The sequence below is a fragment of the Amaranthus tricolor genome, chromosome 16, assembly GCF_026212465.1.
Source record: "Amaranthus tricolor cultivar Red isolate AtriRed21 chromosome 16, ASM2621246v1, whole genome shotgun sequence".
Lineage (NCBI taxonomy): Eukaryota > Viridiplantae > Streptophyta > Magnoliopsida > Caryophyllales > Amaranthaceae > Amaranthus > Amaranthus tricolor.
In genome coordinates this window covers 2,059,883-2,085,951 of record NC_080062.1, presented here as the reverse complement: position 1 = coordinate 2,085,951, position 26,069 = coordinate 2,059,883, and the positions used below count along the sequence as shown (strand labels likewise).

At 33.9% G+C, this 26,069-nt stretch overlaps 2 protein-coding genes and 1 pseudogene across 8 annotated transcripts; all 3 read left to right on the top strand.

The window, feature by feature from the left end:
- The first annotated feature begins 479 nt into the window (after positions 1 to 479).
- LOC130802291 (protein ABA DEFICIENT 4, chloroplastic-like) lies at positions 480 to 7,985 on the top strand. Of its 3 annotated transcripts, XM_057666244.1 has the most exons (8): positions 480 to 624; positions 964 to 1,176; positions 1,290 to 1,353; positions 6,357 to 6,585; positions 6,698 to 6,798; positions 7,280 to 7,408; positions 7,491 to 7,579; positions 7,666 to 7,985. In XM_057666244.1, the coding sequence occupies exons 2-8, from the start codon at positions 995 to 997 to the stop codon at positions 7,820 to 7,822; spliced, it is 951 nt and encodes a 316-aa protein (XP_057522227.1). In that variant the 5' UTR covers positions 480 to 624; positions 964 to 994; the 3' UTR covers positions 7,823 to 7,985. The 3 variants fall into 3 exon arrangements, with proteins under 3 accessions (XP_057522227.1, XP_057522229.1, XP_057522228.1); XM_057666245.1 differs by lacking the exons at positions 480 to 624; positions 964 to 1,176 and adding an exon at positions 4,867 to 5,705 and having other exon boundaries at positions 1,317 to 1,353; XM_057666246.1 differs by lacking the exons at positions 6,357 to 6,585; positions 6,698 to 6,798.
- Positions 7,986 to 8,118: 133 nt separating this feature from the next.
- Positions 8,119 to 13,142, top strand: LOC130802292 (uncharacterized; annotated as a pseudogene).
- A 4,626-nt stretch (positions 13,143 to 17,768) lies between these two features.
- Positions 17,769 to 24,531, top strand: LOC130802290 (50S ribosomal protein HLP, mitochondrial). 5 transcript variants are annotated; one of them, XM_057666239.1, is made up of 5 exons: positions 17,769 to 17,894; positions 21,291 to 21,374; positions 22,202 to 22,250; positions 23,055 to 23,149; positions 23,847 to 24,531. In XM_057666239.1, exons 3-5 carry the CDS (start codon positions 22,217 to 22,219, stop codon positions 24,225 to 24,227), a joined length of 510 nt encoding a protein of 169 aa, XP_057522222.1. In that variant the 5' UTR covers positions 17,769 to 17,894; positions 21,291 to 21,374; positions 22,202 to 22,216; the 3' UTR covers positions 24,228 to 24,531. The 5 variants fall into 5 exon arrangements, with proteins under 5 accessions (XP_057522222.1, XP_057522221.1, XP_057522224.1 ...); XM_057666241.1 differs by having other exon boundaries at positions 17,784 to 17,894; positions 22,205 to 22,250; XM_057666238.1 differs by lacking the exon at positions 21,291 to 21,374 and having other exon boundaries at positions 17,778 to 17,894.
- The last annotated feature ends 1,538 nt before the right edge of the window (positions 24,532 to 26,069 follow it).

The window sequence follows — 26,069 nt, the reverse complement described above, 5'->3', positions numbered from 1 at the left end:
TTGTCATAACATATAAGAGAGTTGACGAGCTCCCACTCTTAATGTCATTGCAGAGGTTGACGAGTACACACCATGCTCATCCACCGGTGCGCACAACAAAAGGGGCCGGGGCTTATAGTTTAAAAAAACACTTTGTATCAATTTGTATGCGTTGAACAACTTGTATCACTTTCCATGATGGTAATATATCTTCGCATTATTTTCATAATTAATGTTTTCAAATCAAGCTAGTTCGTAATTTATGGGAATTGAAAGAAAAAAATAATACGTTGCACGGGCACAGAGCAAACCGCCACATGAGATGGCGGTTTACCAGGACAAAACCGCTAAATGAGATGGCGGTTTGCCCTGACCAAACAGCTACATCATGTGGCGGTTTACTGATTAAGGCAAACCGCTATCTCATTTAGCGATTTTTTCTGAAATGTTTAAAATAAAAATTTGCCACCTGAATAGTATTGTGAGAAATATTTTTCAAATTCATGCAAGTGGAAAATAATTTTACTTTTAACATTACTATGGGAAAAGACTCCACTGTAAATCATGTCTTTGCTCCCCATTTTCTCTTTCGCCCTTTCTTCCTCATTCTCTCCCCTAATTTTATTTTTCTCCCTTCTTTCTAAGGTACTGTATTAATCTCTAATTTTCACCTTTTTAATTCTATTTTTAATCAATTATTCTTAGATTTAGGTCTAATTTCCTAATTTTAAGGCTCCAATCATACAACTTAATTATAATTATAAATTAAAAATACTCGTTTGGGATTTGATTTTCTTAGATCAGATCTACCATAAAAAAATGGTTTATTCAAATTTATATTTACAGAAAAACTTATATTGGTTATATTTTTGCTAGATCTAGATTGATTTTTAACGTTTATGGATGATGAAATTGTTTTGATTATGATCGGTGATGATTTGATGAAGATCTGAGAAATTAATTTTGTGAGTTTTTGTTTTTTAGGCGTTTCAACAAAAGGAAAAAGAAAAAGAAAATGAATAGGTGGGAAATTCAACAAAATTCCATGGTGTTAGGTTGTTGTGAAGAGATGAGGGGCCCTGTTGCAGTTTCGCTATCGGATCGTAAAGGTTCGGGTTCGGTCATTGTTTGCCCTAAACCTAAACGAGTTGGGTTTTTAGCTAGTAATCTTACCATGTCCTTAAGATGGCAACGAAGGTACTTTTTCTTTTGAGATTTTAACTTTTTTTTTTCTTTCTATTTTGGTAATTAAATTATATTTATTGATGTTAATTAGTAATTTAAAATTATGTTTTATTTGTGGTTTTTAGCCAAAAAGCAGAAGTATATGATTCAAAAGCTGGAGCAGAGCTTCTAGACATGATTCTTAGAAAGGTAAATATCTAATATCATTAATTTTAATTTTTAGGTTTTAAAATTTAGATTTGGAAGTTTTTAATTGTTTTATGTGATGGATTTATGTTTTAGCTAAGAAAAAATTTGCAAGACTTAAATTATTTTGGAGCTGATTTATGGCTAATTTTGATAAATTTATTTTCTTTAAAATTTTTATGTAAATGATTGAAAATAATTTGAGTTTATTCTGAAATCTTGTTTTTTGAATTTGGAAGTCAAGGTTGGATTTGATTGTTCTGTGATGATGAGCAGGTGTTCTAAAGATTATACTAGTATTTATTAATTTTGATTTCTATGAGCTTGAAAAATATTAACAGGGGTATATTTAAAATATATATTTTTTTGAATATATGAATTGGGATTACTTAAAAATTGTTATTGAGCTATAAAAAAATTAATTAATTCTATTGATGAAAATAGACCAGATAGTCATAGAAGCTTCTCGACCACATTTTATCACTACCAATTTTATTTATTTTTACCAATTTCAACACTCCATAGTCCTGGTTATGTTGACTTGAAGTTTATAAATTAATTAAGTGGCTTCAAGTTTGGAGGTGCTCATCTTGGCTTGCAAAGTTATAAATTTTCATGTTTGAAGTAGCTTTTTTTAAAGAATTTGAAGTAGCTTATTTTAGTCTCTAAAATTGTAATGTTCAAATTTATGAATGAGTTGTGGATCTTAAATATTTAATGCTACATAGTATGTATTTAACTTATTTTGGAATCAAACTAGTAGTTTCGATTGAGTTGTTTTCTTAATACAGTACCGACTATCAAGTACTAACGATCTATTTATCATAGTAAATGATGGTAATAATAATGATTTGAATTGTAAATTTTCATGAAATATGATTCCCATAATTATAAAATTTTAATGATTCTTTTATTCGAAATTTTCCATTAACATCTACTAATACAGTTCCAAATGGTAATGAATTTTGTGACGAAAATAAGATGATTGGAGTTAAACAACTATAACCATTAAACTTTTCATTATTGATTTTCATTTTAAAATTACACTAATTTTTCATAATTATTTCCACAATTTAATAACGACAAGAAAATGGGACATAAGTACAATAAAAAGGTAAGTGATATGGTGTTGGTAGTATCATAAACATTGTAGTAATTTATATATGGGAGGTTCAAGGTTTAAATCTCGTTAGAATTACCTCTTCGTTGCTTTAATTTTTAGCAAAAGAAAAAACATTTAAATAAAAATTGATATCAAGTGCAGTGTTTAAGGGGAAAAACACTATCTAGAGCAACGTTTTTGGCTCTGCTACAAGCCCAACTTGGCTTGTCAATTTGGGTCAAAATTGTCGTATCAGAAAATGATTTAAATCTAAGTGAATCGTTGTCTCAGCAAACGATGACATCTTCCAATACATAGGGAGGGGATCTGGAGAAGGAGAATGTAGAAATACGTGATATATTCAATTATATTTACTTCATGTATAATGTATATTACCTACATAAATGTTTTAAGGTTCAAAAAATAACAATATTTCTACCATCTAAATACGTTTAAAGCTCAAAATTTATGTATAGAACAAAACAGGAACTACAAACACCTAGTATGAGATCAGCTCTGAGCAGCATTTTCAGTACTATGTTCATCTAACCAAGATATGATATCACCAAAAACTCTTTCAATTACATCGTCTGGCTCGCCTTCGAGAATGGCGTAATAAGAATCCTTGCACAGAAGCAGTTTTTTGTCCTTGCTGCTCGCCTTTTCATATAAAGCCTTGCTTACCGAGGGATTGGTCACTATATCAGCGTCTCCATGTAGGATCAAAAACGGCATTGAGACCTTTTCATACACAACCAAGAATGAAAGTATGAGTAATTTAGTAGTGAATTTGCCCTGAAATTAAACAGAAGAAGCAAATTGTTTACTCCTAAATCGTAGAATGCCAAGAAAACATAATATTGGCCTGAATGAAAATGATCAGAGAAGAAGAATCTATTTAGACAACCAGTGGAAATGATCTTTTGAATCATGTAGCTGACCCCAATTTTTTGGGATTAAGGATTTGGCATTGTTTCGATGGGGCAAAGATTTATACTTCTTTTGGTTTCAGATTATAACTGACTAAAGTAAAATATTTCATTAAATTACGTGCATTTTATATTTATGTGAAGTTGCACATAATGTCTACTACCAAGCTTAATTATAAATAACTTTTTTGTTAGTTTTATCATTCAAAAGGGTCATCCGACACTTCCAAACCCCACCATAAGTGGAAGCCACTTAAGGCGTTGGGGTAATGGAATGTGAAAGCTTTGGCATTGTTTGTGGTAATTGATAAGTTAATACCATCCTTTTGTGTTCAGATAGAAGCAGCTGATTAGAGCCGAAACTGTACAGAACGCCCGAGTTTAGCATCCTTTTCGGCCCAATCCAATAGACCAAATGCCCCGTGCAGAAAGCATTGTTATTCAAACATTTCACTTAACTTGAAGTACCCGTGTGACCCTTGACACTCTGACATGGGTACCACACTTTCAATTTTGTGTGGTCGAGAAAAAATAGGCGTTGGCAAAAAATTCAAATGAAAATTTTCTCCTTACTAGAGTGCGCCTTTTATCGACACAACACAAGCACACATATGGATAAATCAAATAGTTGTCCTAAAAGAAATCCTGCACAAGCTATTGATTTTCAGAAAACAAAAAGGCCAGGCAAAACCGAACAAGCAATTCATGCCAAAAACCTTAACTCGTAAGTTTGTCATATCATAGTTGTCATCAGGAAAAAAAAAATTTATGGCGGAGCGTACTTGTTATACGAAAATATCGGCATAATGGGATTACAGAAATTACATACTTCCTCCAGCCGACTAGCGATTTCATCTGTTGTGCGAAGCATCTCAACAGCTGTCTTCAGTCGCGGTTTGTCTTGGTAAGCAATGGCATTATAGTTTGCCTGAGTTCAAGAATTAAACCCAAAACATGTCGAATTTGTGAAGAAGCACGGGAAGGGGGAGAGAAGGGAACCCTGCAAGACAAAACATGTACGAGTGCAACATTTCAACTTGAAAATCGAGAAGCAAAAATGTTGCTCTCTTGTCTTTGAATAACAGACCACTTTCCACATTTAGTATCTCATTTTGAGTTTAAGCAAGAATCATAAAGTATAACCCATTTTGGTACGGTAAAGATGTCAACATTAAAATAGTCGAGGTCCTGAGGACAATGGTAGTTAAACCCAAAATGCTCTTGATTACAGTGATGGCCTACAACTTCAAAACAAAAGGAGTGGCATTTTCTTGAATAGAATTGAAATGGACATATTCAGTATTCTAAGACGTTCTGTATTACAAGTTTATATTCATTAGACAACGAGCATGGTATTGTCCATTCTCGATAGAGCCAAAAAATATTGTACTTTTTTTTTTTACGGAATATAGAAACATGGCTCTTAAATCATTTATGTTTATTATTTATGTGAAGTTACTGATGATATTTACAATAAAAAATCAGGGGTAAAAACTTATATCCTACACCTTCAACCCCGACTATGAGAGAGCCACTCGGCATTGAGGAAATGACATGTTACGAGTATGGTAATAAATTCAAAATGGAAGGGAAAAGCTATAAAGATAAAGGAGCTAACCAGCTCTTTCTCCTCACGGAACGCAATATTATCATTTGGCTAAATCTTTTTGTGGAACCATTTTCCATTTGGGAAAGACCTTGGCTAATGAAATTAGAATTTGGTTGATTCTTGTTTAGCTTATATTATCATTTGGTTCCACTAAAATAAGCTACTTCCAATTCTTTAAAAAAAGCTACTTCAAACATGAAAATTTATAAATTTGCAAGCCAAGATGAGCACCTCCAAACTTGAAGCCACTATTTAGTGTTGGAATTGTACTCATAACTCTTAATTTCATTGATTGTTAAGTAATCATGAAACTCAGAAACTGAAAAAATGACTCAAAAGTAAGGCAAAAGTGCCAAAAAATATGGAAAGAAAACAACAAAAAAGCACATGGATTTCATGGATATGATACAATATTTATGCCTTAAAAAACAAAGTTTTCTCCTTTTTGCTCGTTCGTCAATGGGGTTTCTAGCTTCCATTATTTCCTTTCATGGATGATGTCAAACCAACATTAAAGTTATCTATAATCATCAATAAATAAGTGGGCATTTGTCTATTTTGTTGCCTTGAACTATTCACTATACTTTCTCATTGTCTTTTGGAATTAGTGGTGTTTTTTAGTTTCTACTTTCTATTGAAAGTTGTGGTTTTTCCTTTTGCTTCTTCTGGTATGGCTTTATCTTCTTGCTTTGCTTATCCCCAGATCTCTCCCAAGGTACCCACTTTCTTTCATTTCTTAATTATTTCAGTTTTTTTTTTTTTTTTTTTTTTTTTTTTTTTTTTTTTTTTTTGATTCCAGTTATCATTTTTTTTTTATGTAAATTTTGAATGCAAATGTTCTGCTATTGGAATTAGGATTTGGGTTTTTAAAACCCTTTTGGTATTGAAATTTTTGGTTTTTACGTGCTTGTTGAATCTAAGATACTATATAAGGTGAGCCAAAACACTCATCTCTTCACTTGTGTTGAATAAAATGACTTGGGTTATGGGTCATGACCTAGGCAAACCCGAGACTAGATTCATCCTTTTAGGTAGGTGAGATAGATGATTTACCAAATTACCATCTTCTTTGAATGTAAATATGGCAGAAATGCATTTCTTTGTTTCACCAATCACCATCTCTCTAGCCAGGGTAATCTAGGCTCAGGCATGCCTAGGACATAGCCCGAGCCATTCAATTAAAAATCCTATTAATATTAAATAGTATAGAATCATAGTAGAGGTGGGTGTTTAGCCGCCCCTATATCCAATGTCCTACTATCAAGTTCCTATGAACCACTTTAATTACTAAGCTTTAGTAAAATCTTGTAGTGTTATTTTCTTTGATCTTGTTCAACCTTTTAACGATTAAGATTGTTCGATGTAGAAAGATTGCCGCGTTCAAGTACATAAAAATCATGATAAGCCGAGATCAAGTCCAAGTTTAGTGCTCTCTATTCAAGGTTCAAGCACTGAACTTTTCGGTCACCAAATGCCTAAGCTAAGAGCAGAGGTAAAATATGGTTGGTGTTTTCTCGGGGGCCTTAGAATTGATATTAGATCAAAAGCAGACAAATCCATTCTTTCGCTAAAGAATTGTGGAGTATGTTGCTCATGTAAGCCTTCTCTTTATCATGAAATCTCGGGTTTGCTTGATATAAGAGGTGTATAGGGTCGTTTTACATCATACATTCAGACTTTTATACTTGACATTTGATGTGTTTCCAGGGTTGGCGAATACTCAAATCGCTAGCAGTGCATTTACATTAGGAACTGCAGCTGTCCTCCCATTTTACACTCTTATGGTCGTTGCTCCAAAAGCCGAGCTTGTAACATCTCTAAACTTTCCGAACTGTTTTCAATTGACAGCATTGAACTTCTTTGAATTCTTCTCAATTTACCATTTATCATTTTTCTTTCAAAAAAACAGTACGACTAGATAACAATTTGATAGTGTGTATGACATAATATAGGGCTACAACCATCAGCTTAAGTTTTTGGTTAAGTTGATTTCTTGATATGGTATCAGAATCCCATATCACCGCTTCAAATCTTATCCATCCCTCATTTCAAGTTATCTTATTAGCGCCAAGGTATGTTGCGTCCACGCTTCTAGTCCAAAGACCTTTCGTGTGAAGGAGCGTTATAGCGTATATAACATATTATGAAGCTACAACCATCAACTTAAGCTTTTAGTTAAGTTGGTTCTTTGATATAGCCAGTAAAAGCTCGTTTTATTAGAAGTATTCATAGTAATAACCTGATTAAGAGACGGGGAACTATAATGTCAAACATGGATGGTTATTGCAGACTAAGAAGACTATGAGAAGTAGCATACCATACCTTGTGCTAGGCCTTCTATACGCCTATCTTTTGTACCGTTCTTGGACTCCTGAAACCATACGATTGATGTTTGCGAGTAAATACTGGCTACCGGAGGTTAGTATCATTAGCCTTAACAATCGATTTAGTCACAAACTAATTTGTAAATCATGGTTTTGAATTTGTGTGCGATATCTAGCTACAAGGTATAGCAAAAATGTTTTCTAGTGAAATGACATTAGCATCGGCATGGATTCATCTGCTCGTAGTAGACCTATTTGCAGCCAGGTTTCTCTCGTCGACCCTTCTAAGGTATGATTGAGCTTTAAACGACGAGCTGGTTTTTACTGATACGATCCTATCTTTGTGAACAGGCAAGTTTATCAGGATGGTTTGGAGGAGGATATCGAGACTCGACATTCAGTTTCGATGTGCTTGCTTTTCTGTCCTATAGGAATTCTAAGCCATTTTATCACAAAGACACTGTCAAAACCTGATGAGAAAACTAGACATACTGATAACATTATCTAATTGTTTATCTAATTGTTTTGCTCCATAGGAATTCAGTTTCAGTGTTTTGGTTAGATGTGAGGATGTATTGGTTTAGTTGTGGTTTTGATTCATACATCAACTGTATCATGCACCTTGATCTCGTCATAAATGACGAAAAAAAATACATGTTTCGAGTTTTATACATCAATTGTATCATGTACCTTGATCTTGTCTTCCATGATGAAACAACATGTTTCTGGTTTTTTCATACATCAATTGTATCATGTACTTTGATTTCGTTTTCCATGATGAAACATGTTTTGAGTTTTCATTCATCAACTATATCATGTACCTTGATCTAGTCTTCCATGACGAAAAAAATATACATGTTTCGAACTTTTCTCGCTTGATAAGGTTTATATTATGAAGATAGGAACGAACGGGATTCAGATGCGTAAGAGAAGAAATTGACAATAAAATGAATACAATACAGTACAATGCAAGTGAAACTTGTTCAAACTGAGATAAGACTGAATTAACTTGGTTAAATTAACATTTTATATTCATATAATAAATCCATTAAAAATATTATTTGATTCTACACTCATTTTTATAAGTCAAATACACTAGTAACCATTAACAAAATTTTACTTAATACTAATAAATAGTTCAAGAGAGAACAAGTCAATTGAGCATTTAACAAATCAACACAAATTTTTTTTAAAAGTCAAATACAAATTTTAGTTGCTATAAAAGTCACAAAACCTATAAAAAACCTAAAATTTCATGTAGCATATTTTTATTTGTCGCCATTTTTTTTTTAACAATTTTAACTTAATTATTTTTTAATTAATAAAGTAATAACATAAAAATAAATAAAATAAAGTTAAAAGATATATAATTCCAGTAGCCTAAATACAAGTATACAACAAAACATCTTCACTTCATTTCCAATTTCCCAGCTTCTCCTTCTCAACAGTTCACTCACACACAAAAAATGGCAAATGCAATGTGCCTCTCATCGTTTCCTCTCTCAAAAACACTCAAATTATACACCAAATCAACACTAAAACCCTTAGCGATCCTAACCTCATCTGGGTATAAAATGGGAGTACCATACCAGCTTAAAGATGGGCAAAATCATCAGTTTCATGAGCTCAAATCTGGGTTAAAATGGAGGTCGTTTCCCAAAAAAAGGAGAAAGGAAATGGGGAAGAACAAGAAGAAAAAAATGACAAGCCACCTCTTGTGTTCATTCATGGAAGCTTTCATGGAGCTTGGTGTTGGGCTGAGCATTGGTTGCCTTTCTTTGCTCATTATGGGTTTGATTGTTATGCTCTCAGTTTGTTAGCCCAGGTGAAATTTTCCCCAAAATTCTTGCAATTTTATTTATGTGTATCATAAGAGTCAATCAAAACAACTTCTTTTTATCGCTAACAAGAGTATAACTTGGGTAAAATTGCTTACATTTGACCGAAAACCCCATGGCACGGGGTGATGAAATATAGTTGTTGTTGCTATTGGGGATTGTTATTTGTTTTACTATCATAAGCAATAGGAGTTAAAAAGATGTTAGCTTTGTGATGCGTTGAATGTTTTGATTGGTGTCTTTTGGTTCATGGGCATCGTTTGTCTTGTAAGAAAATCTTTGATTTGATTGCTTATGGTTAAAATAAATATTGTGTTTGGAAACTCAGATTTATTAGCAATCCAGTATAGAGAATCATAGGTTGGCCTAGTGATAGCTGGTAGGCTTTTTCCTTCCATACTTATGACAGGGTTTGATTGATTTTCACTGCCTACAGAATGATCAATTCCCTCCTCCTCCTCTTGGCCTTAGGAGGCTATCCAACCCCCAAAAAAGCAATATGAAATTATAATGTGTTCCACATGATGGTGTTATAAGTATTGTAGATAGTCAAGTATTATTGGTCAATCTGTTATTGGTGTTGATTGCTTATTGAACAAAACTATTTGGGTTTGAGACTTTGAGAGTGTAGCACAAAGAAAGAGAATTTTTTCGGATTCAATATTCCCATTCCCTAGCTTATGCTGATTTTGAGATCCTTAAAAGTATGATGTGAACTATCCAAAACTTACCTAATTGATATTTCTATATACAAGAACAAAAGATCATGAGCCTTTCCAGTTGCATAGCTCATAAATTATCAACTCGAACTCTTGAGGTTCATGAGCTAGGTAGTTTCATGATCACCCCTAGGGGTTAGATGATAAAATGCAACAAGTGTTGGACAATCAACCCACATGTGATCCCACATCCAATAATTAGAGAGTGGTTGACTAATATATAAGCTTGATGGGGCTACTCCTCCTATTACCAATTAGTTTTAGCATAAAACCTTATCAAGTTTGTGTGCAGTCAACTCTTCTTTTGTGTGGGTCTTATGTACAAGCTCAAATTTATCATGGTCCATCACCAAGTTTGATTTGTTATTTCTCTTGCTGATATGATTTTCTGCATTTGGCCTGGGTGAAAGTGATACTCCTACTGATAAGGTTGCTGGTACTCTCCAGGTAATGCATCACCCGCCCCATTCTCCCTCCCTGCCTCTTTCCATTTTTCAATGTTTTATTAGCTTTGGAAAGTCGAGTCACAAGTGACCGAGTGTATTAAGATGTGAAACCGATGTTTTATTTAAGGTTTCTTAAAAGTGATCTTATAACCTTTCATTACTGGTGCAGTAGACTCATGCAGCAGACATCGCACACTTTATCGGGAAAGAGCTTACATCTCCGGCTGTTTTGGTTGGACATTCATTTGGAGGACTTATTGTTCAATATTACTTATCAAGCATAAAAAATAAGGAGATGATAGGTTTTTTTCTACCTTCCATCCTTTACTAGCGTGTTAATGTGTTTTCTTAAACCCACTATCCCTTGAAAATATTCTGCTTGTGTGCTTTATTTATCTGAATTTCAAAGTTCAAATCTAGATGTCTGTAATCTGAGTTGTGGCCGTGTTGTTTCTTTGAACTTTGAAGGTGCTGGTTGTTTGTATCTGGAAAGTACCAATTACTACCTTTTGAACCGTATCTTTTCCAATTATTACTTATTGTCAAGGAACCAACTCAATCAAAAGTTTAAGCTGATGGTTGAGGCCCCATGATATGTTATATACTCGAACACGCCCTCTCACATGAGAGCCCACTGGGCTAGAAATGTGGATGCATCGCAGGCCCTCCTCATAGCGATATATTCCACTTGAATTTGAGGAGTGGTTGAGATTCGAACCCATGACCTCTTGTCACGTTGGCCTCGGATACCATGTCAAGGAACTAACTCAACCAAAAGCTTAAGCTTCTGGTGGAGGCCCCAGGATATGTTATATACTCTAACGCTTATAGTACACATAATACTAGCTTGCTAGCTACTGCCGGGCACCAGCAGAACGAAAGGTTGGCATATTTCAATGTCATCGACTTCAAATACCCAACAAACTTTACAGCTCGAGAGAATTTTCTTGATCTGAAAATGTATTTTTTGTTCTCGTGTTGGTTTTACTCATTTATTTTTCTAATATGAATTACCAATAATCCTAGATAATAGCCATCCACGCCCAGATCTTGCAGGAGCTGTACTTTTCTGATCTGTGCCTCCATCGGGTAATAGGTGATGATTGATTTTATTTCCCATATCATGTTTTGGACCATTAGCTTTTCTAATCATTCTAAGTCTTGCATCTTGTTATTTCTGTTGTGCAGTGGCTTAGTTTTAAGATATCTCTTTTCCAAACCTATAGCTGCATTCAAGGTACTGCTTTCTCTTACGGGGTTAACCGATGTAACAACTATAATTGTACAACTACAGGTACCTAGTTACTTAGATAGCTAACAACTACCCCCGCAACTACCTTGCACCGAATATGCCCTTAGTATTTTAGTGAGTCCATCTCTTATCATCCATGTAATGTGACTCTAATGCCAATTGCCAAGTTATGTCTAACTCACTTGTAACTTCGTTAGGGCTAGACGTCATTAGGCTCTTGAGAATTAGGTTTCTTTTAATTTAATGCGATTATCTTGTAGCTTAGGCAGGATTACAGTGTAACATGATTCGCTAATTAAATCACTTTTTGAATTCACGATTCGCTCAAATTTGCCCAAAACCATTTTTCGTTTTTTTTTTTTTTATTTGTGATTCGCAAGGAGATTAGTGAATCATGGGACAGTAGGCAGGAGTGAATGGAAACAAAGCATTGTTGTAGATTATCTCAAGAGATAACATTTAGGTTCATAAAGCTGACCCCATCTGTTAGAATTAAGGCTTTGACATTGTTGTCCTTTTTATTCTTCAAACTTCCCTGGCTTGGACTTATGAGTGAACATTATATTAAACCGATTTTTGTGACATTCTTGTCTTTGCCTACAGTATTTGATGATGTATAGTTTAAGCTTTCGCATGATTGATACCCAATATTTTACCAGGTGACTCGGAGCTTAGCAGCAAAAGCATTTCAGACTGATTTCTCACTTTGCAAGGAAACATTTTTCTCACCGCAGTTGGCTGATAGCTTAGTCCAAAGGTTTGTTGTTTTTCCTGCTTCAAACAAACGATGTAACGCTAGTCGAATCAAGCACATACCTTCTTAAACTGCTTATAATGTATAGTAGCTAAAATCTCCAACTCTGAATGTTAATCCAGGTATCAAAAGTTGATGACGGAGAGTTCAAGGCTGCCATTGTTCGATTTAAGAAAGCTAAACGCATCCCTTCCCGTTCCCTCAATACCCGAGTCTTCTGCTCGTGTTCTTGTTGTGGGTGCTAAAGATGATTTCATAGTGGTACTTTTTTTGGTTTTTTATCAATTGCTATTACTGTTGTATGATGATATACATCGGTATAACCGTCAAAAGATACACTTGTAGGATGCCAAAGGACTTGACGAAACTGGCGAATTCTATGGCGTGACTCCGGTATGCGTGGACGGAGTTGCTCATGACATGATGTTGGATTGTGAATGGGAGAAAGGTGCAAATGCCATTCTGTCCTGGTTAACTACACTTGAGACAGAGTGATTATGAAGGTTTCTTAAGGCATTTTATTAGTGTAATTAGTCAAAGTTTACGAGTTTCGAGTCGAAATCAACTCCGTTAGAGCGGATATGTAAGGCTACTCGGTCAACATGGATACAAAAATTCATACTTGTCATGAGTAGTGTGTACGTAGTAGGTTTGAAAGTGTAGTTGTGCCATACTTTCCATACCGGCCTATTCCACACCCAAAATAAATTATTTTATACTTCCTCCGTTTTATATCAGTTTAACTCACTTTGAATTTGGTTTAATTTTATTATTTTTGGATTTTTTTTGGTGGTACTCTTACATTATTATTTAATTTTATCCCCATATTTTTTTTAATGTCTCCTTTTGATTTACTCTTTGCTTACAAAGTTAAACATAATTCTCTTTTAATGTGTCAAAGAACTATCAATGTCTTTTTTTATTATATGTAGGCTAAAGAAAATCTATAACAAGTAAAAAAAGAAATTAATTTATCCGTATGTGGTGAGAAATTGAGAACCAAACACATGATGAAATGTCCCTTTGATTTAAATCAAAGCAAATAGAAAACACAACAAAATGAGAAAGGTAAAATCTAATCTTGAGCAAAATTAGAGGAATATAGATGGTATAATTTATTTTCAAAAAGTACATAAAAAGTTTAAAGATAATGCTGAAAATTATAATATAGAATATAAATGATTATGACTTAGTGGTTAAAGACTTTACCGTCCACCTTTATGAGTTTGATTTTTATTACATAAGATCAGTTTGCTCTCCCTTTCTATATCTATAGGAAATTGTATCTCATCATCATAATCAATATCACTCATAAAAATTATGATTAAGGTTCGAAAGAGGTAGATGACACTAGACTATACTATTTTTATAAAATTATCCTCTTCGAATAAATGAAGACAAATTCTTAAATAAGACGGTCTCATGGTGAGATCATTTATATACTCACGTAATATATGTATTCTGCTAAAATAATCACATTCATTCATTCCCGTATAAAGGATTAGTCAATCAAATAATAGATAGTAAGTGGGTCGGTTTGAAAAAAAATGAATTACTAGTGGTAGAATATTATTCTCGTCAGACCTAGCCCTAAAAAAATCCGAAGCAAGGGGTTTGGACAATTTGGCCCCTTTCTTCCGACAAAGTAAAATGACTTAAGGTTAAAATGATTAATAAAAGAACTAAGCTAGAACGCTACTTGCCAAAGAAAATTTGAATAAAGTAAGATTATTTAACAACTTAAAATAAGATTAATAAAAGAACTAAGTGACTTTAAGGTTAACTGATTAACTCCAGGTTGGAATGAGGAAGTAACCGAGAACTGAAAACTTAAAATTCATTAAGTCGCTGTTACTAACAGCGACTTAAAAAAAATTATTATTATTATTTATTTTTTTTAAGTCGCTGTTAGTAACAACGACTTACTCCAAAGCAAGGTTTGGATGTACGGACGCTTATTTTGGAATTTAAATTTTCACAAAGCTTATTTTTGGAATTAATTTATTAAAATATCTTATTTTATTTAAATTTTCCTTGCCAAACCATATCCAAATAAAGAATTTTAGAAAAATTTGAGCGAAAAAATAAAAAAAATTAAGCAAATAAGCCAAATTCTAAACTTTTTCCAAAAGTAAGCGTCCGAACCCCAAAGCTGTGCTTTGGAGCTGTTCGCAGTTAGTAACTGCGAACAGCTATAAAAGACAAAAGGGTTGTTCGCAGTTACTAACTGCGAACAGCTAAAAAAGACAAAAGAGCTGTTCGCAGTTAGTAACTGCGAACAGTCTGTTTTGTCTTTTATATCTGTTCGCAGTTACTAACTGCGGACAGCTAATTAATTTTTTTTTTCCTTTATTTTTGAGTTGTTGTTTGTTGTGATTGCACTAGAGACATTAGAATAGGTAATTACAAGTCGATGTATTTTTAAGGCGGCATGATTCATCGCCAAAACTCCGATCATTTATAAGTCAAAGTTTGGGGCTTATGATAAAGTAATTAAGTCAAAGTTGAATCTTCCCCCCCTTGGACGATCCTCTAGTACCCCTCCCGGTCTTAACTTCAAATACGCCACTACTGTAATCAAATGCGATTATCTCATGAAAATTTGCCTTTTCAGTATTTCTATTGATAATTCTAGTGGCATGCGCTGTGTACATGTGTCCTCCAAGTAACCATGCGCTTGCACGTTCACGCCTTTGAACAAAATAATCGTTAACCCGATAGAAGGTGAATTCAACTAGTGTTGTCAAAGGTAAGAAACGTACACCCTTCATCACATAGTTGAAAACTTTAGCTAAGTTCGTGTTAGTAACGCCATACCTATGACCTCCATCATGACATAATGACCACTTAGACATATCACCCACGTCATCAATCCAGAAAATTGCCTCTCGTTTTGCAGTCGCAATTGCCTTTAGACCATTCATTAACTTAACTTGTTGTCTTTGCTCAGCTGTTTTACCAAACAACTTCTTCAACCGAACATTACCCATAGCACGATTAAAGTTGCTAAGCAAATGGCGTAAGCAAAACCTATGATAAGCATTAGGTGGTTGCCACTCCGGCTCTTCCATGGTTGCTAAAATACCAGCGTGTCTATCAGAAATAACGCATAGCCCCATCCTCTGTGTGACATGCTTATGAATACAGGACATGAACCAGGACCACGCACTTATGTTCTCCTTCTCTACCAATGCGAAGGCCAATGGAAAGATTCCCTTATCACCATCTTGGGCAATGGCAGTCAATAAGGTATGGCGATATTTACCATACAAGTGTGTGCCGTCAATGGCAATAAGAGGTTTACAATAATTGAAGCCTTCAATGCAAGGTTTAAAGGCCCAAAAGACACGTTGGAAGGTCCTAATATTAGGTCTCACATATACACCAATGCCATTGTCCTCCTTAAAATACCACTCAAATACTAACCCCGGGTTGGAATGTTGCAAAGCTTCTAAAAAGCATGGAAGGAGTGAGTAAGAACCTTCCCATGTCCCGTAAATGGATAACAAAGCTTGTTGCTTTGCACACCACGCTCTCTTATAATTCACATCCACACCAAAGCGATCTTTAACCATCTGACGAACGACAGATACCTTAATGGATGGGTCTTTAGCAACACAATTTCTAATAACATTGTTAATGACAGAAGATGTTAGGTGATTGTGTCCAGCCGACACATTGTCATTATCCAATACACAAGAACCGTGCTTACCCTTATAGGTAACAATACGCCATGAAGATATATTAGAGTCAAACGTAGCTCTAAGTTTCCACGAACAACCCCGCTTGCACTTCAAGGAAAGGACAGTTTGGTTCGAGGTATCCGTTCTGTACTCCACATTTCTCCCAATATGATACACTCTGATAGCTTCCAACAACGATTCCTTGTTATCAAACATCATACCCTTCTCAAACTCTCCCTGTTCGGTGTATGTGGTTACAAGCCCAAGTCCTCCATGAGTTGTCCTCCGCATACTTGTTTAAAGGTGGACAGAGGGCATAAGGTGTGGTATCACAAACATCATTTGCTAGCGCATCCTCATCGACATCCACATCGTCCTCAGAAGGATCGTCAATGAGCTCATTACTCTCATTTCCATCATCCCAAGGTCCCATCTCAGCAATTTCTCCTAAGTTAACCATTGAATCAATTGGAACTTGATTCGTAGGGGGTTGAGAAACGACGGGATTTACAGTTTCCTGAGTTACTATAGGCATAGGGGTAGGAGTAGGATTAGAAGCAACTACATTCTCTAATGGTACTTCTTCTACGTATAACTCCAAAGAGGGAATTTGGGTGTACTTTGAATGCTCCCACATCGCATCTATAGCCTTATCATCCTCAACAGGAAAGGCAATAAATTCTCCACTCAAGGCATATTTAAAGCTTATATTTACGGTACTTCTAGTAGGGTCCAATCCAATCTTAGAAGATATAAAATGTCTAAAGTGATTCAAATCCATGTTCGAATTGCAAGCAAACAACTTACGTCTTCCCCCAACATAATGAACTTTGCCATTATTTTCTCTAATACAACCATTCCAAAAACATACTATAGTGACGCAAAATGATGCCATTTTCTACATTAACACAAAGAAAATCAACATCAACATCAACTCATGCCCATACAAGTACATTATATTCATTTGATTATAATCTTTTTTGGTCTACAAATTATTCATATCCATAATGTAGCTAAGTTCATACATATATAATACACATAATCCAAATAATAAATCAATTCATAAGTTCACAAACAACATTTCTAATACCAACATCAACATCAACATTTTCTAATAATATTCAACTAATACAACAACATGACTTCAAAATCCAACATAAAGCTATAAAAACAATTAGAAATTACCTTCAATGCTTATGGATGATTAAGATTAGTCTTGATTTAACAACTACAAACCTACATTTGAAAAAATAAATAAATTTGGTTAAAACCCTAAAATCCAAATATACACCAAAAAAACACAAAAAAATTTACCTTTGCGCAAGCTATAGTATCCCACACTAATTTTAAAGTGCCAAATTGAAAGAGGATTGCACGATTTGATGGAATGAATCAAATGTTTTAGAGGGAGAAGGTGGAAATGTCGAGTAAGGTAGGGTTTGAGAAATGAGATTTTGCGAAAAACAGAAACTGATCTGAATTTGTATATCAGGTCTGTTCGCAGTTACTAACTGCGAACAGCTCTTTTGTCTTTTATAGCTGTTCGCAGTTACTAACTGCGAACAGCTCCAAAGCACAGCTTTGGGGTTCGGACGCTTACTTTTGGAAAAAGTTTAGAATTTGGCTTATTTGCTTAATTTTTTTTATTTTTTCGCTCAACTTTTTCTAAAATTCCCAAATAAACTTATGGCCCAATTTTCAGTTTTTGAAAAGAGCCCAAATAGTCAGACCCACATAAGCTTAAAACCCTAGATAAACAAATATGCATCACATCATATACAAAAACAACCTTACTCAGCTAAACCCGTCTGTACCCCCTCCCCCCAATTCTTCAGCTCTCCAAGATTAATCTTTTCTCAGTGATTCATCTAGGGTTTCTCCCCGTCTGGTATGAATTTTCTTCTTGTTCTTCATCTGGGTTTTTATTTACTTCCTTCGTCTATGTCCCATCGAATGAATAACTTGTCCTTTAGTTGATTTGCACCTTTTTTTTATTCGAAAGTTCAACCTTTTCATGATTGTAGAACTGGGTTTTTCTTCTCTTGATCAATTTTTTTTCTGGATTCTCTTGAATTTGTTGTTTTGGTTCCTCCCCATTGTCTAATTTTTTGATCATGTTTATGGGTTATTTTTGTTTCGGATTTGGGATAAAGGTTTAATTTTTACTAAAATGTAGGTTAAGATTTGTATCGCTTAAGATGTTTTTAGGTCAAATATGTGTTACATTTTATGGAATGAATATATGGTCTATTTATATAATTGATTTTACTGTGTATGGATTAATGAAATTAATTAAGCATTTGTCTGGTTTTGTTGCTATGAAAATTTCTGAAATTCTATTCATGACGTTAATCTACTTGTAAACAAATGACATTTTGAATTAATTTTTTCACTATTTTTGAGCTAGATTTCTCTAATTATTGATGTCTATTGTATGAATTTGTTGTAAATGAATTTTTTTTTCCTGTCATTAGACTCTCTATGGATTTTTGAAGCTAACAAGTGATCTTGTGGGTAACCCTTAAAATTCTTGTTACCCTGGGACTCTTGAGAAGGCTTTTGTGCTTATGTGTTTAATCACCATGATTGTCGTTAGAGGTGTTTAAAACAGACTCGATGATCCGATACATACCCGACTTTATAATCGAACCTGACTTAAAACTGACTTCAAAATGAATTTAAAATAATGTAAAAATTAATGTGGACACAATACCCGATTTTAAACCGACACCTGACCCGAAATCAACCCGACGACCCGAAAGAACACCTTTAATTTTCGTGTTTAGGTGCTATTGGCAATCGAGTTGTTTCATTTGGTTTTAACAAGAGAACTCTACGTATTTCTATCAATTGATCTCTTTTGCCAATATTACTTGCCTTAATTAGTTTGACGACCTTGGTCGGCTTTCAGTTTTAGTTGATCTAATAGACATTCTAGTTATAGTGTACCCGTAGTGCTGAATTTTGAATGTAATGGCGGTAATGGTCACGGTCAATGCAGATGGCTTAGCAGTTATCTTGACGTAGATTGTGGTCGTAATATCCTTAAAACTTTAGCAATGTAGTCGTGATGTGGTGATGCAAATGCCCGTTGGAGGTTCGTGTGGTAATGCTTCTGGCTGCACACAGAGGGGAAATTCAAAAACTGGTCCGTTAGTTAATTCGTTGTTGAAATCGAAAGTCAAGTCACGAAGAGAAGCCTTAGAAGAAACCATGTTTGAAATTAATATTAGAATAAGTTGGAAAAAACGAAGATTCACAAGGTAATTTGCAGAGAATTAAATCAGGGAATGTTTGAAAGTTGTTAAGGATTAAAGGAAACGTAAATTGAAATAAATGCAAACACAGGAATATTTATAGGCAGAAAAATCATTAGAAAGTTTAAAAGAGGAAAATCGATCGTCAAGATTAGGAAGAAAAGGAAGATTAAACGTCAAGATTAAATTGCCAAAAATTCAAAATTTTCTTAGGTCTAAGGAACAGTGATTGGATGTGCAATTTATGTTTGTGCGGCTCGGTAAGGATAATGATGAAAGAGTATTGCCACAGCCAAAGCGTGTTCAACAAGTTTTCAAAAAATTGCACCAAAAAAGGAAACCGTCAGAAAAACTGTGACAAAAGTACCCACGAAAAGGGGAAAGGACAAAAGTACCCAGATCTTGCATGTTGCCAGATAAAGAAAAAGTATTCAGATTTTGTGTGTTCCCAGATTAGAAAAATACCTAGATTTTTCCTGTTATCAGAAATTTGAAAAATAAAGATTTCTTTACGAACGTCCCAGAGAAGAAATAGCCAAATCAAACTTGGGCCAGATACTGAAGATAAAGGAGCAATGAGAAGAAATTTGTTTGATTCCTACATAAATTCTGGAGGATGAAAGTTTTCGAATCTAAGTTCAGCCTAAAGAACAGACCCATAAATTCTCAAGATAAAATTTATAGGTCTGTGTGGGGGGCAAATTATGTGCGTAAAAGATTAAGCATGAATAATTATGATAAAAGATTATCCAGAAAAGATAAATTCATACTAATCTGGGAAGAAATATTTAAGCTAAATAGTTATCTGGCAACATTCATCTGGGAAGGTCAAAAAAAGACATTGTATGAATGAAATAATATTAATGCATGGGAAGCTCACGAGTGGTTAGGAGACACCTGTCAACAATAGAAAGACATTATAAAGTTGCAGGACACGTGTCAAAAGGAGAAACAAAGAATAAAATACAACAGAATAAATAAAGGATTGACGTCAAAAGCAAGCACAATGGCATGCAGAAAGTTATTACGATTAATAACATAAATAACATACAGACAAGCACACGTCAAAAGGAATTATTACAACTGAATTTCAAGAACCTACTTTAGAGAAACATTAATAACATAAAGACAAATTTAAGAGTTATTACGATTCTTCTGATCAATCTTCAAAAGAACATTAGCCAGATATTAAAAAGACCTCACGTCTAAACAAGTCTTTATTAATCCACCTTGTAGCCACAGTGCTCCTGGAAGGACCTATTAGGCAATCTTTTCTTACATAGTTATTGACTTGGGCGTCGGGGTAGGTCTTCGGAAAAACATTCCGTGCCCTGCTAACCCCCAGTTGTTTTTTGTAGAAATCATCATCTTCTTGAGAGATCATTTAGCACAAATTGGCAAAGCATTAAGAACAAGACCTCTACCAGCACATGGGTTCATTGATCAAACATTAATCAAGGACTTAAGTTTACAATTAATTGTTCCACAAATCAAATACAGGAACACATCTCTAGTTACCATCAAAATAAAAATCAACCAGCAAAAAAAGATTCAATTAAGAAAGTGAAATACAGATTCAAACCTACATTTTAATAAAAATCTATCCTTTATGCAAAAATACAACAAAAATCAACCCATAAACATGGAAAAAAAAAATGAAGGACCCAGATGAAAACTGATCAAGAAAAGAAAAATCTAATCATAAAATCATGTATAGCTTAAATTATTGAAAAAAAAACCATTCAAATCAAATCAAGCAAGATTTAAAAGAAGGAAATAAACAAAACTCAGATAAAAAACAAGACGAAAATCCATACCAGAAGGGAACCGGATAATCCCTAGAAGAAGAGAAGTTCAGTGATTGCAAACAGAGAGAATTAGGGCGGATAATTTTTTTTTTTGGAGAAGGGATGCCCAAAAAAGGGCAAAATGCTAGTGTGATTTTACTACTTTACCCATCTGATTTGAATATATTGCGCTGTTTCTTTCTTAAATTCTTTGATTTTCTCTGTTATCTGATAAACTAGGGCTAAATCAAGAATATGAAGAACATTTGAAGCTGAAAACCCTGAAGCTTTGGAAAAAGTTTTAGTCTTGAATGTATACAACAGGTAGAAATTTGTGCTGGAATGTGCATTTGGAGGGATGTATACAACTTAATGAAATTGATTTTAAAATGACCTTTTTGTTGCTAAGAAAATCTCTGAAATTTAATCTATCACCTCATTGATCCTAACAATTAAATGTTGATCAAAGAACTGCTACTAGATTATTGACCAATTTTGTGTGTAAGGGCTAATGAGGTGCTATGAAAAGAATGCCAGATTAGTGTAACTTGATTCGCTAGCTAATTCGCGATTTGCTCAAAAAATTTTCAGGAATAGCCCCGACCATAATTAACATTTTTCGATTTGCGATTTGCGATTTGCGAGGAGATTAGCGAATCATGTGACACTGTAGCAGTAATCTAGGACTTTTGTTAAGCTCCAATATTTCTTTAATTTCCACTTTCATTGAATGGTCTTGAATTATTTTGTGGGTTCTCCTACAATAGTTTAAGAGTTGTTTACTTGTATAATCTTAAGAGAGTGAAAAGTTAGGATTTTTTAATGTTAGTGAAATCAATCATGTTTTACATCTCAATATTCAAATGTTTAGAAGTGAAATTTAGTGTTGTATGCAATACCCTTCAAAGAACTTTAGCTTATGGTGCCTAATTTTTTTAATATGCCCTTACGTAATTGCTTGCTGATTGCTCATTGGACTATGCTTTCAAATTGTAAGATACTCGATTCTCCTCTGTCTCTTTGGTGTTGTAATAGTTAAGGGGCTGTGTTTTTCTTTCGTGCATAATGTTTTTATGTATAAATGCTGATTACTCGGCTAGTTTTTCAATTCTCCTCTCACTCTTGCCTTTTTCTTTCCTTTGAATGGATAGAAGTTAAAACAGAAGATGGCGGCTAATCTGACGTCCAACTTATCACGAGGTATTTTCTCATTATGACGTAGACTTTTTCCCAATACTATTGCCCTGTCACGTGCCTTTATTTTTCTTAGGGGTGTCATATTGCATATGTAGTAAACAGATAAATGCTTATATGGTGCAGTTAGGATGTTAATTGCTTGAACGAACAAATGTTGCATATGTTCCTTTCTTTTCTTTGTGACTTCATTTTTGCTGCCATAATGGCCAAATTATGTATGATCAAATTCATCTATTCAATTCACTTTTTCCCTGTTGGAGTCTGGAAAGAACTACCCATGATATCACACTTTAAATTGAAAAATTGTTGATGATTGGGCGTCTTGCCTTTCTAGTAAAAATGTGGTAAATAATTTATGAGCATTCATGATTCATGAACTACTTGCAACTTATATTGATGTGTTCTCTTCTGTCTCTTGAGTCCTGCCTAGCACCTCCAATTTGAGGACCCTTTGTGTCTCACTTAAGGCCGCATATGACATGAGTACATGACTGTGTACTTGTTTGTCTATTGTCTTGTTACATTCAAAAGAGCGTGAAAATATTCCATTTCAATAAGTTCATCTCAAATCCTACTTATCCTGCGTAGTTGATCATGATGCCCAACTAGTACAAGGTGGGTCAAACACTCAACTCGTGTGCTGAACCAACTACATTATTGTTCTTCTATGTATATGATACGCAATTCAGTTTTATAGGGTTTTTTAATCATTTGAAAAGGGGCAATCTATCACAGTTTGATTTTTGCATAATATACTAACGTTGTCCCAAGGCTGACGTTTATTTATGTCTTGTAACATGTTTGAAGGCGGTCGATCTCTACTAAGTGGTCTTATCAATGGTAATGGCTCTAGTTTACTGAGACCTACATGTGAAACTACAAGAAACCATCTCCATGCTCAGGTCTGTTAGCTTCCTTCTTAGTTTCAGTGCAAGTTTTTTTGAATTTATTATATTATGATTCTTTGAATTTACTATTTTATGCTTCTAGATACATTCCATTACCTAATGCCATTAAATAGCGTCCGCCTACGGGGGGTTGGGGGTTGGATGTACGTAATGTTACCCTTCATAGTGATAACAAAGAGGTTGTCTGTAGTTTACCCTTGGTTGCAAAAACATCAACAAATTAACATTAATAAAAGGTGCACATGATTTAATAAATCATCTTTTTTCTAAAATGATCCTTGATTTTCATTACTACATTAGATCTTCAAATGCTTTTCACAATGAAACCCACTTCCAAAAACGATATTTATTAGGAAAAATTGATATTAATAATCCAATTTTTGACCCATCCGCTGTGTATAATTCCACCTTTTGAATTATTTTTTAATAAATCATCCTTTGTCCTTTGTTTGCTATTAGCATTTCCTTTTATTTTCTAATAATTCAACATTTGACCTAAGTTTGCTAACAGCATACCTTATTAGTTTGCTGACAACAAACTAAGGGCAAAGGTTGGTTTATTTAAAGATAATCCAAAGTTGGGATTATTCACAGCGGATGAGTGAAATGTTAGATTATAAATGTCCATTTTTCCTATTTATTAAGGTAAACGGAAATGAATATTCCATATCGTGACATGAAATGGTTTCAGTTGCAGCAGCAAAGGACTTTCATACAGATGAGAACAAAGCTCAATGTGGTTGATAACTCTGGAGCTAAACAAGTAATGTGTATACAAGCATTAAGAGGAAAGAAAGGGGCAAGGTTAGGAGATATTATAGTGGCTTCTGTGAAAGAAGCTCGTCCAGGGGGAAAAGTAAAGAAAGGGGATGTTGTACGAGCTGTCATTGTGCGAGCTGCCATGCAACGAGGCCGTTGTGATGGGAGTGAAGTCAAATTTGATGATAACGCGGTTGTTATTCTTAACAAGCAAGGCGAACCAATTGGAACCCGAGTGTTTGGCCCGGTCCCTCACGAACTACGTCAGAAAAAGCATCTCAAGATTCTTACAATGGCTGAACATCTTGCTTGATGGTTGTGGTTTGTGCCAATCAATTGTCACGTAACCTCGCCATGGATGTAATAACCTTCCAAAGGCTGTGTTAGATTCACTTGGTTGAACAACTGGATTAACATGATTACATGAGTAGTGAAGTATTTAATACTCGTTGGAACATAACTTTGATGACTACTGACGGAGGGATTATATGTATGTTTGAATTAGTTTATATTACCTTCCACTTTTATAAAGCATAAGTATAAATATCTCATATTCAAATTGTATTGACTAGATTTCATAAATCATCTTGATATTAATTCAATGCAAATTTAAGATCGAGGCAAGTTGAATTCGATTTAGAAAGATCTTTAAATTAACATAATATTCATATTACAATATGTCACTATCAGCAGCAATTTCAAAATAAACAGTGGGTTAAGAGTAGCGACAAGCTATTATAAGTAGCCAAGATGTGTCTAACCCTTACCTCCACAAAGAGACAAAAGAGGATGATAGGATGAGGGTAGTTTAGGCCAAAAATGTTAGTAATTCAAGATCTTTACCTAAATACTTTTACAAAAGACATGTTTGATGTTCCCTCTATGAATTCTAAATTGTCAAAAGTAGTTAAAGTGTTACCATTTCAATATTGTTTTAAAGTAAAGAATGTCTCTTCTAATTAGCAAACAATTATGAAAAAGTCAATTTTAAAATCTTGTGAGAACATGCTTGTATTAAGCTTTTTAGCACCTAACACTAAACCTATCTTAGCTGTAACTTAGTATTGCCCTTGGAATATTATTATCAAAACTTTGACCAAGTAACATGAGACCATCATAGAAAAATAAAACAAATAATTACAATTTTATACCTCAAATTTGAAGAAAATGTCTTGTTTTCTTTTTTAAGCTGGTTAGTCCTAATTATCCTTAAGTAATGATTTTTAATATATATGAACACCTTTTTTATTATGGTCTCCCCCTTAATTTGTACATGTAGCCATCTTTTTATGGTGGCCTCTTCCTTTATTTGTACATATGAAAATTTTATATTACAGTCTCCTCCTAATTTATAGATATAGACACCTTAGAAGATAAATATAGATCGAATTGACAGGTTATGAGAGTGACACGTGCATATGGCTTCCATGTTTATCCCTGCTGTCATGTTCTTCCTATGTTTAACTAAAATAAATTGTTATAATTATATTTTCTTTTCAAATTTCTTCGCGGAAAAAATATTTTATATGATAGGAGAAAGAGAGAGAAAAGGTGAAAAAAATCAAATGATATAATAAAATATGTCATAAAATGAGATAATTATGATAAATGGAGCAAAATCACACTGCTAGAAAATTAATTACAAAATTAAGACAGAAGAAATGTTATTAAAATTTAGTGATGACTTAGTGTGATGAAAATATTTTATTAATTATTATTGATTAACCCTAAAAATATTTATATTTGCTATCATGATATTGACTAGGTTGCCAAAAGTTTGTTCCCAATCAGCAAGACTTAAACAATTCATCAAATAAATGTAGATTGGGTTGAATTCTTCAAAGCAGCCATTATATCTTCAATTTGTTGCCTTCTTCAAAGCAATTTATGGAATAGTCTTAATGACAATTACTCTTTTGGAATTTTTTGGAATTTTATACTCATCAAATTCCCAGAAATTGACTATTGTTTCTTTTTCATTTTTCATCCTTTTAGTCTTAATTTGTATTAGTTCTTAATTGATAAATTAAAATATATTTCTGTAGGATTTTGCTTGGTTCTTCTCAAATCTGAATGCAAAATTATTAATATCAATTTTTTATATGTATAATCAAAATTATAAATAATTAAATCAGTTTATAGATATACCTTTTGA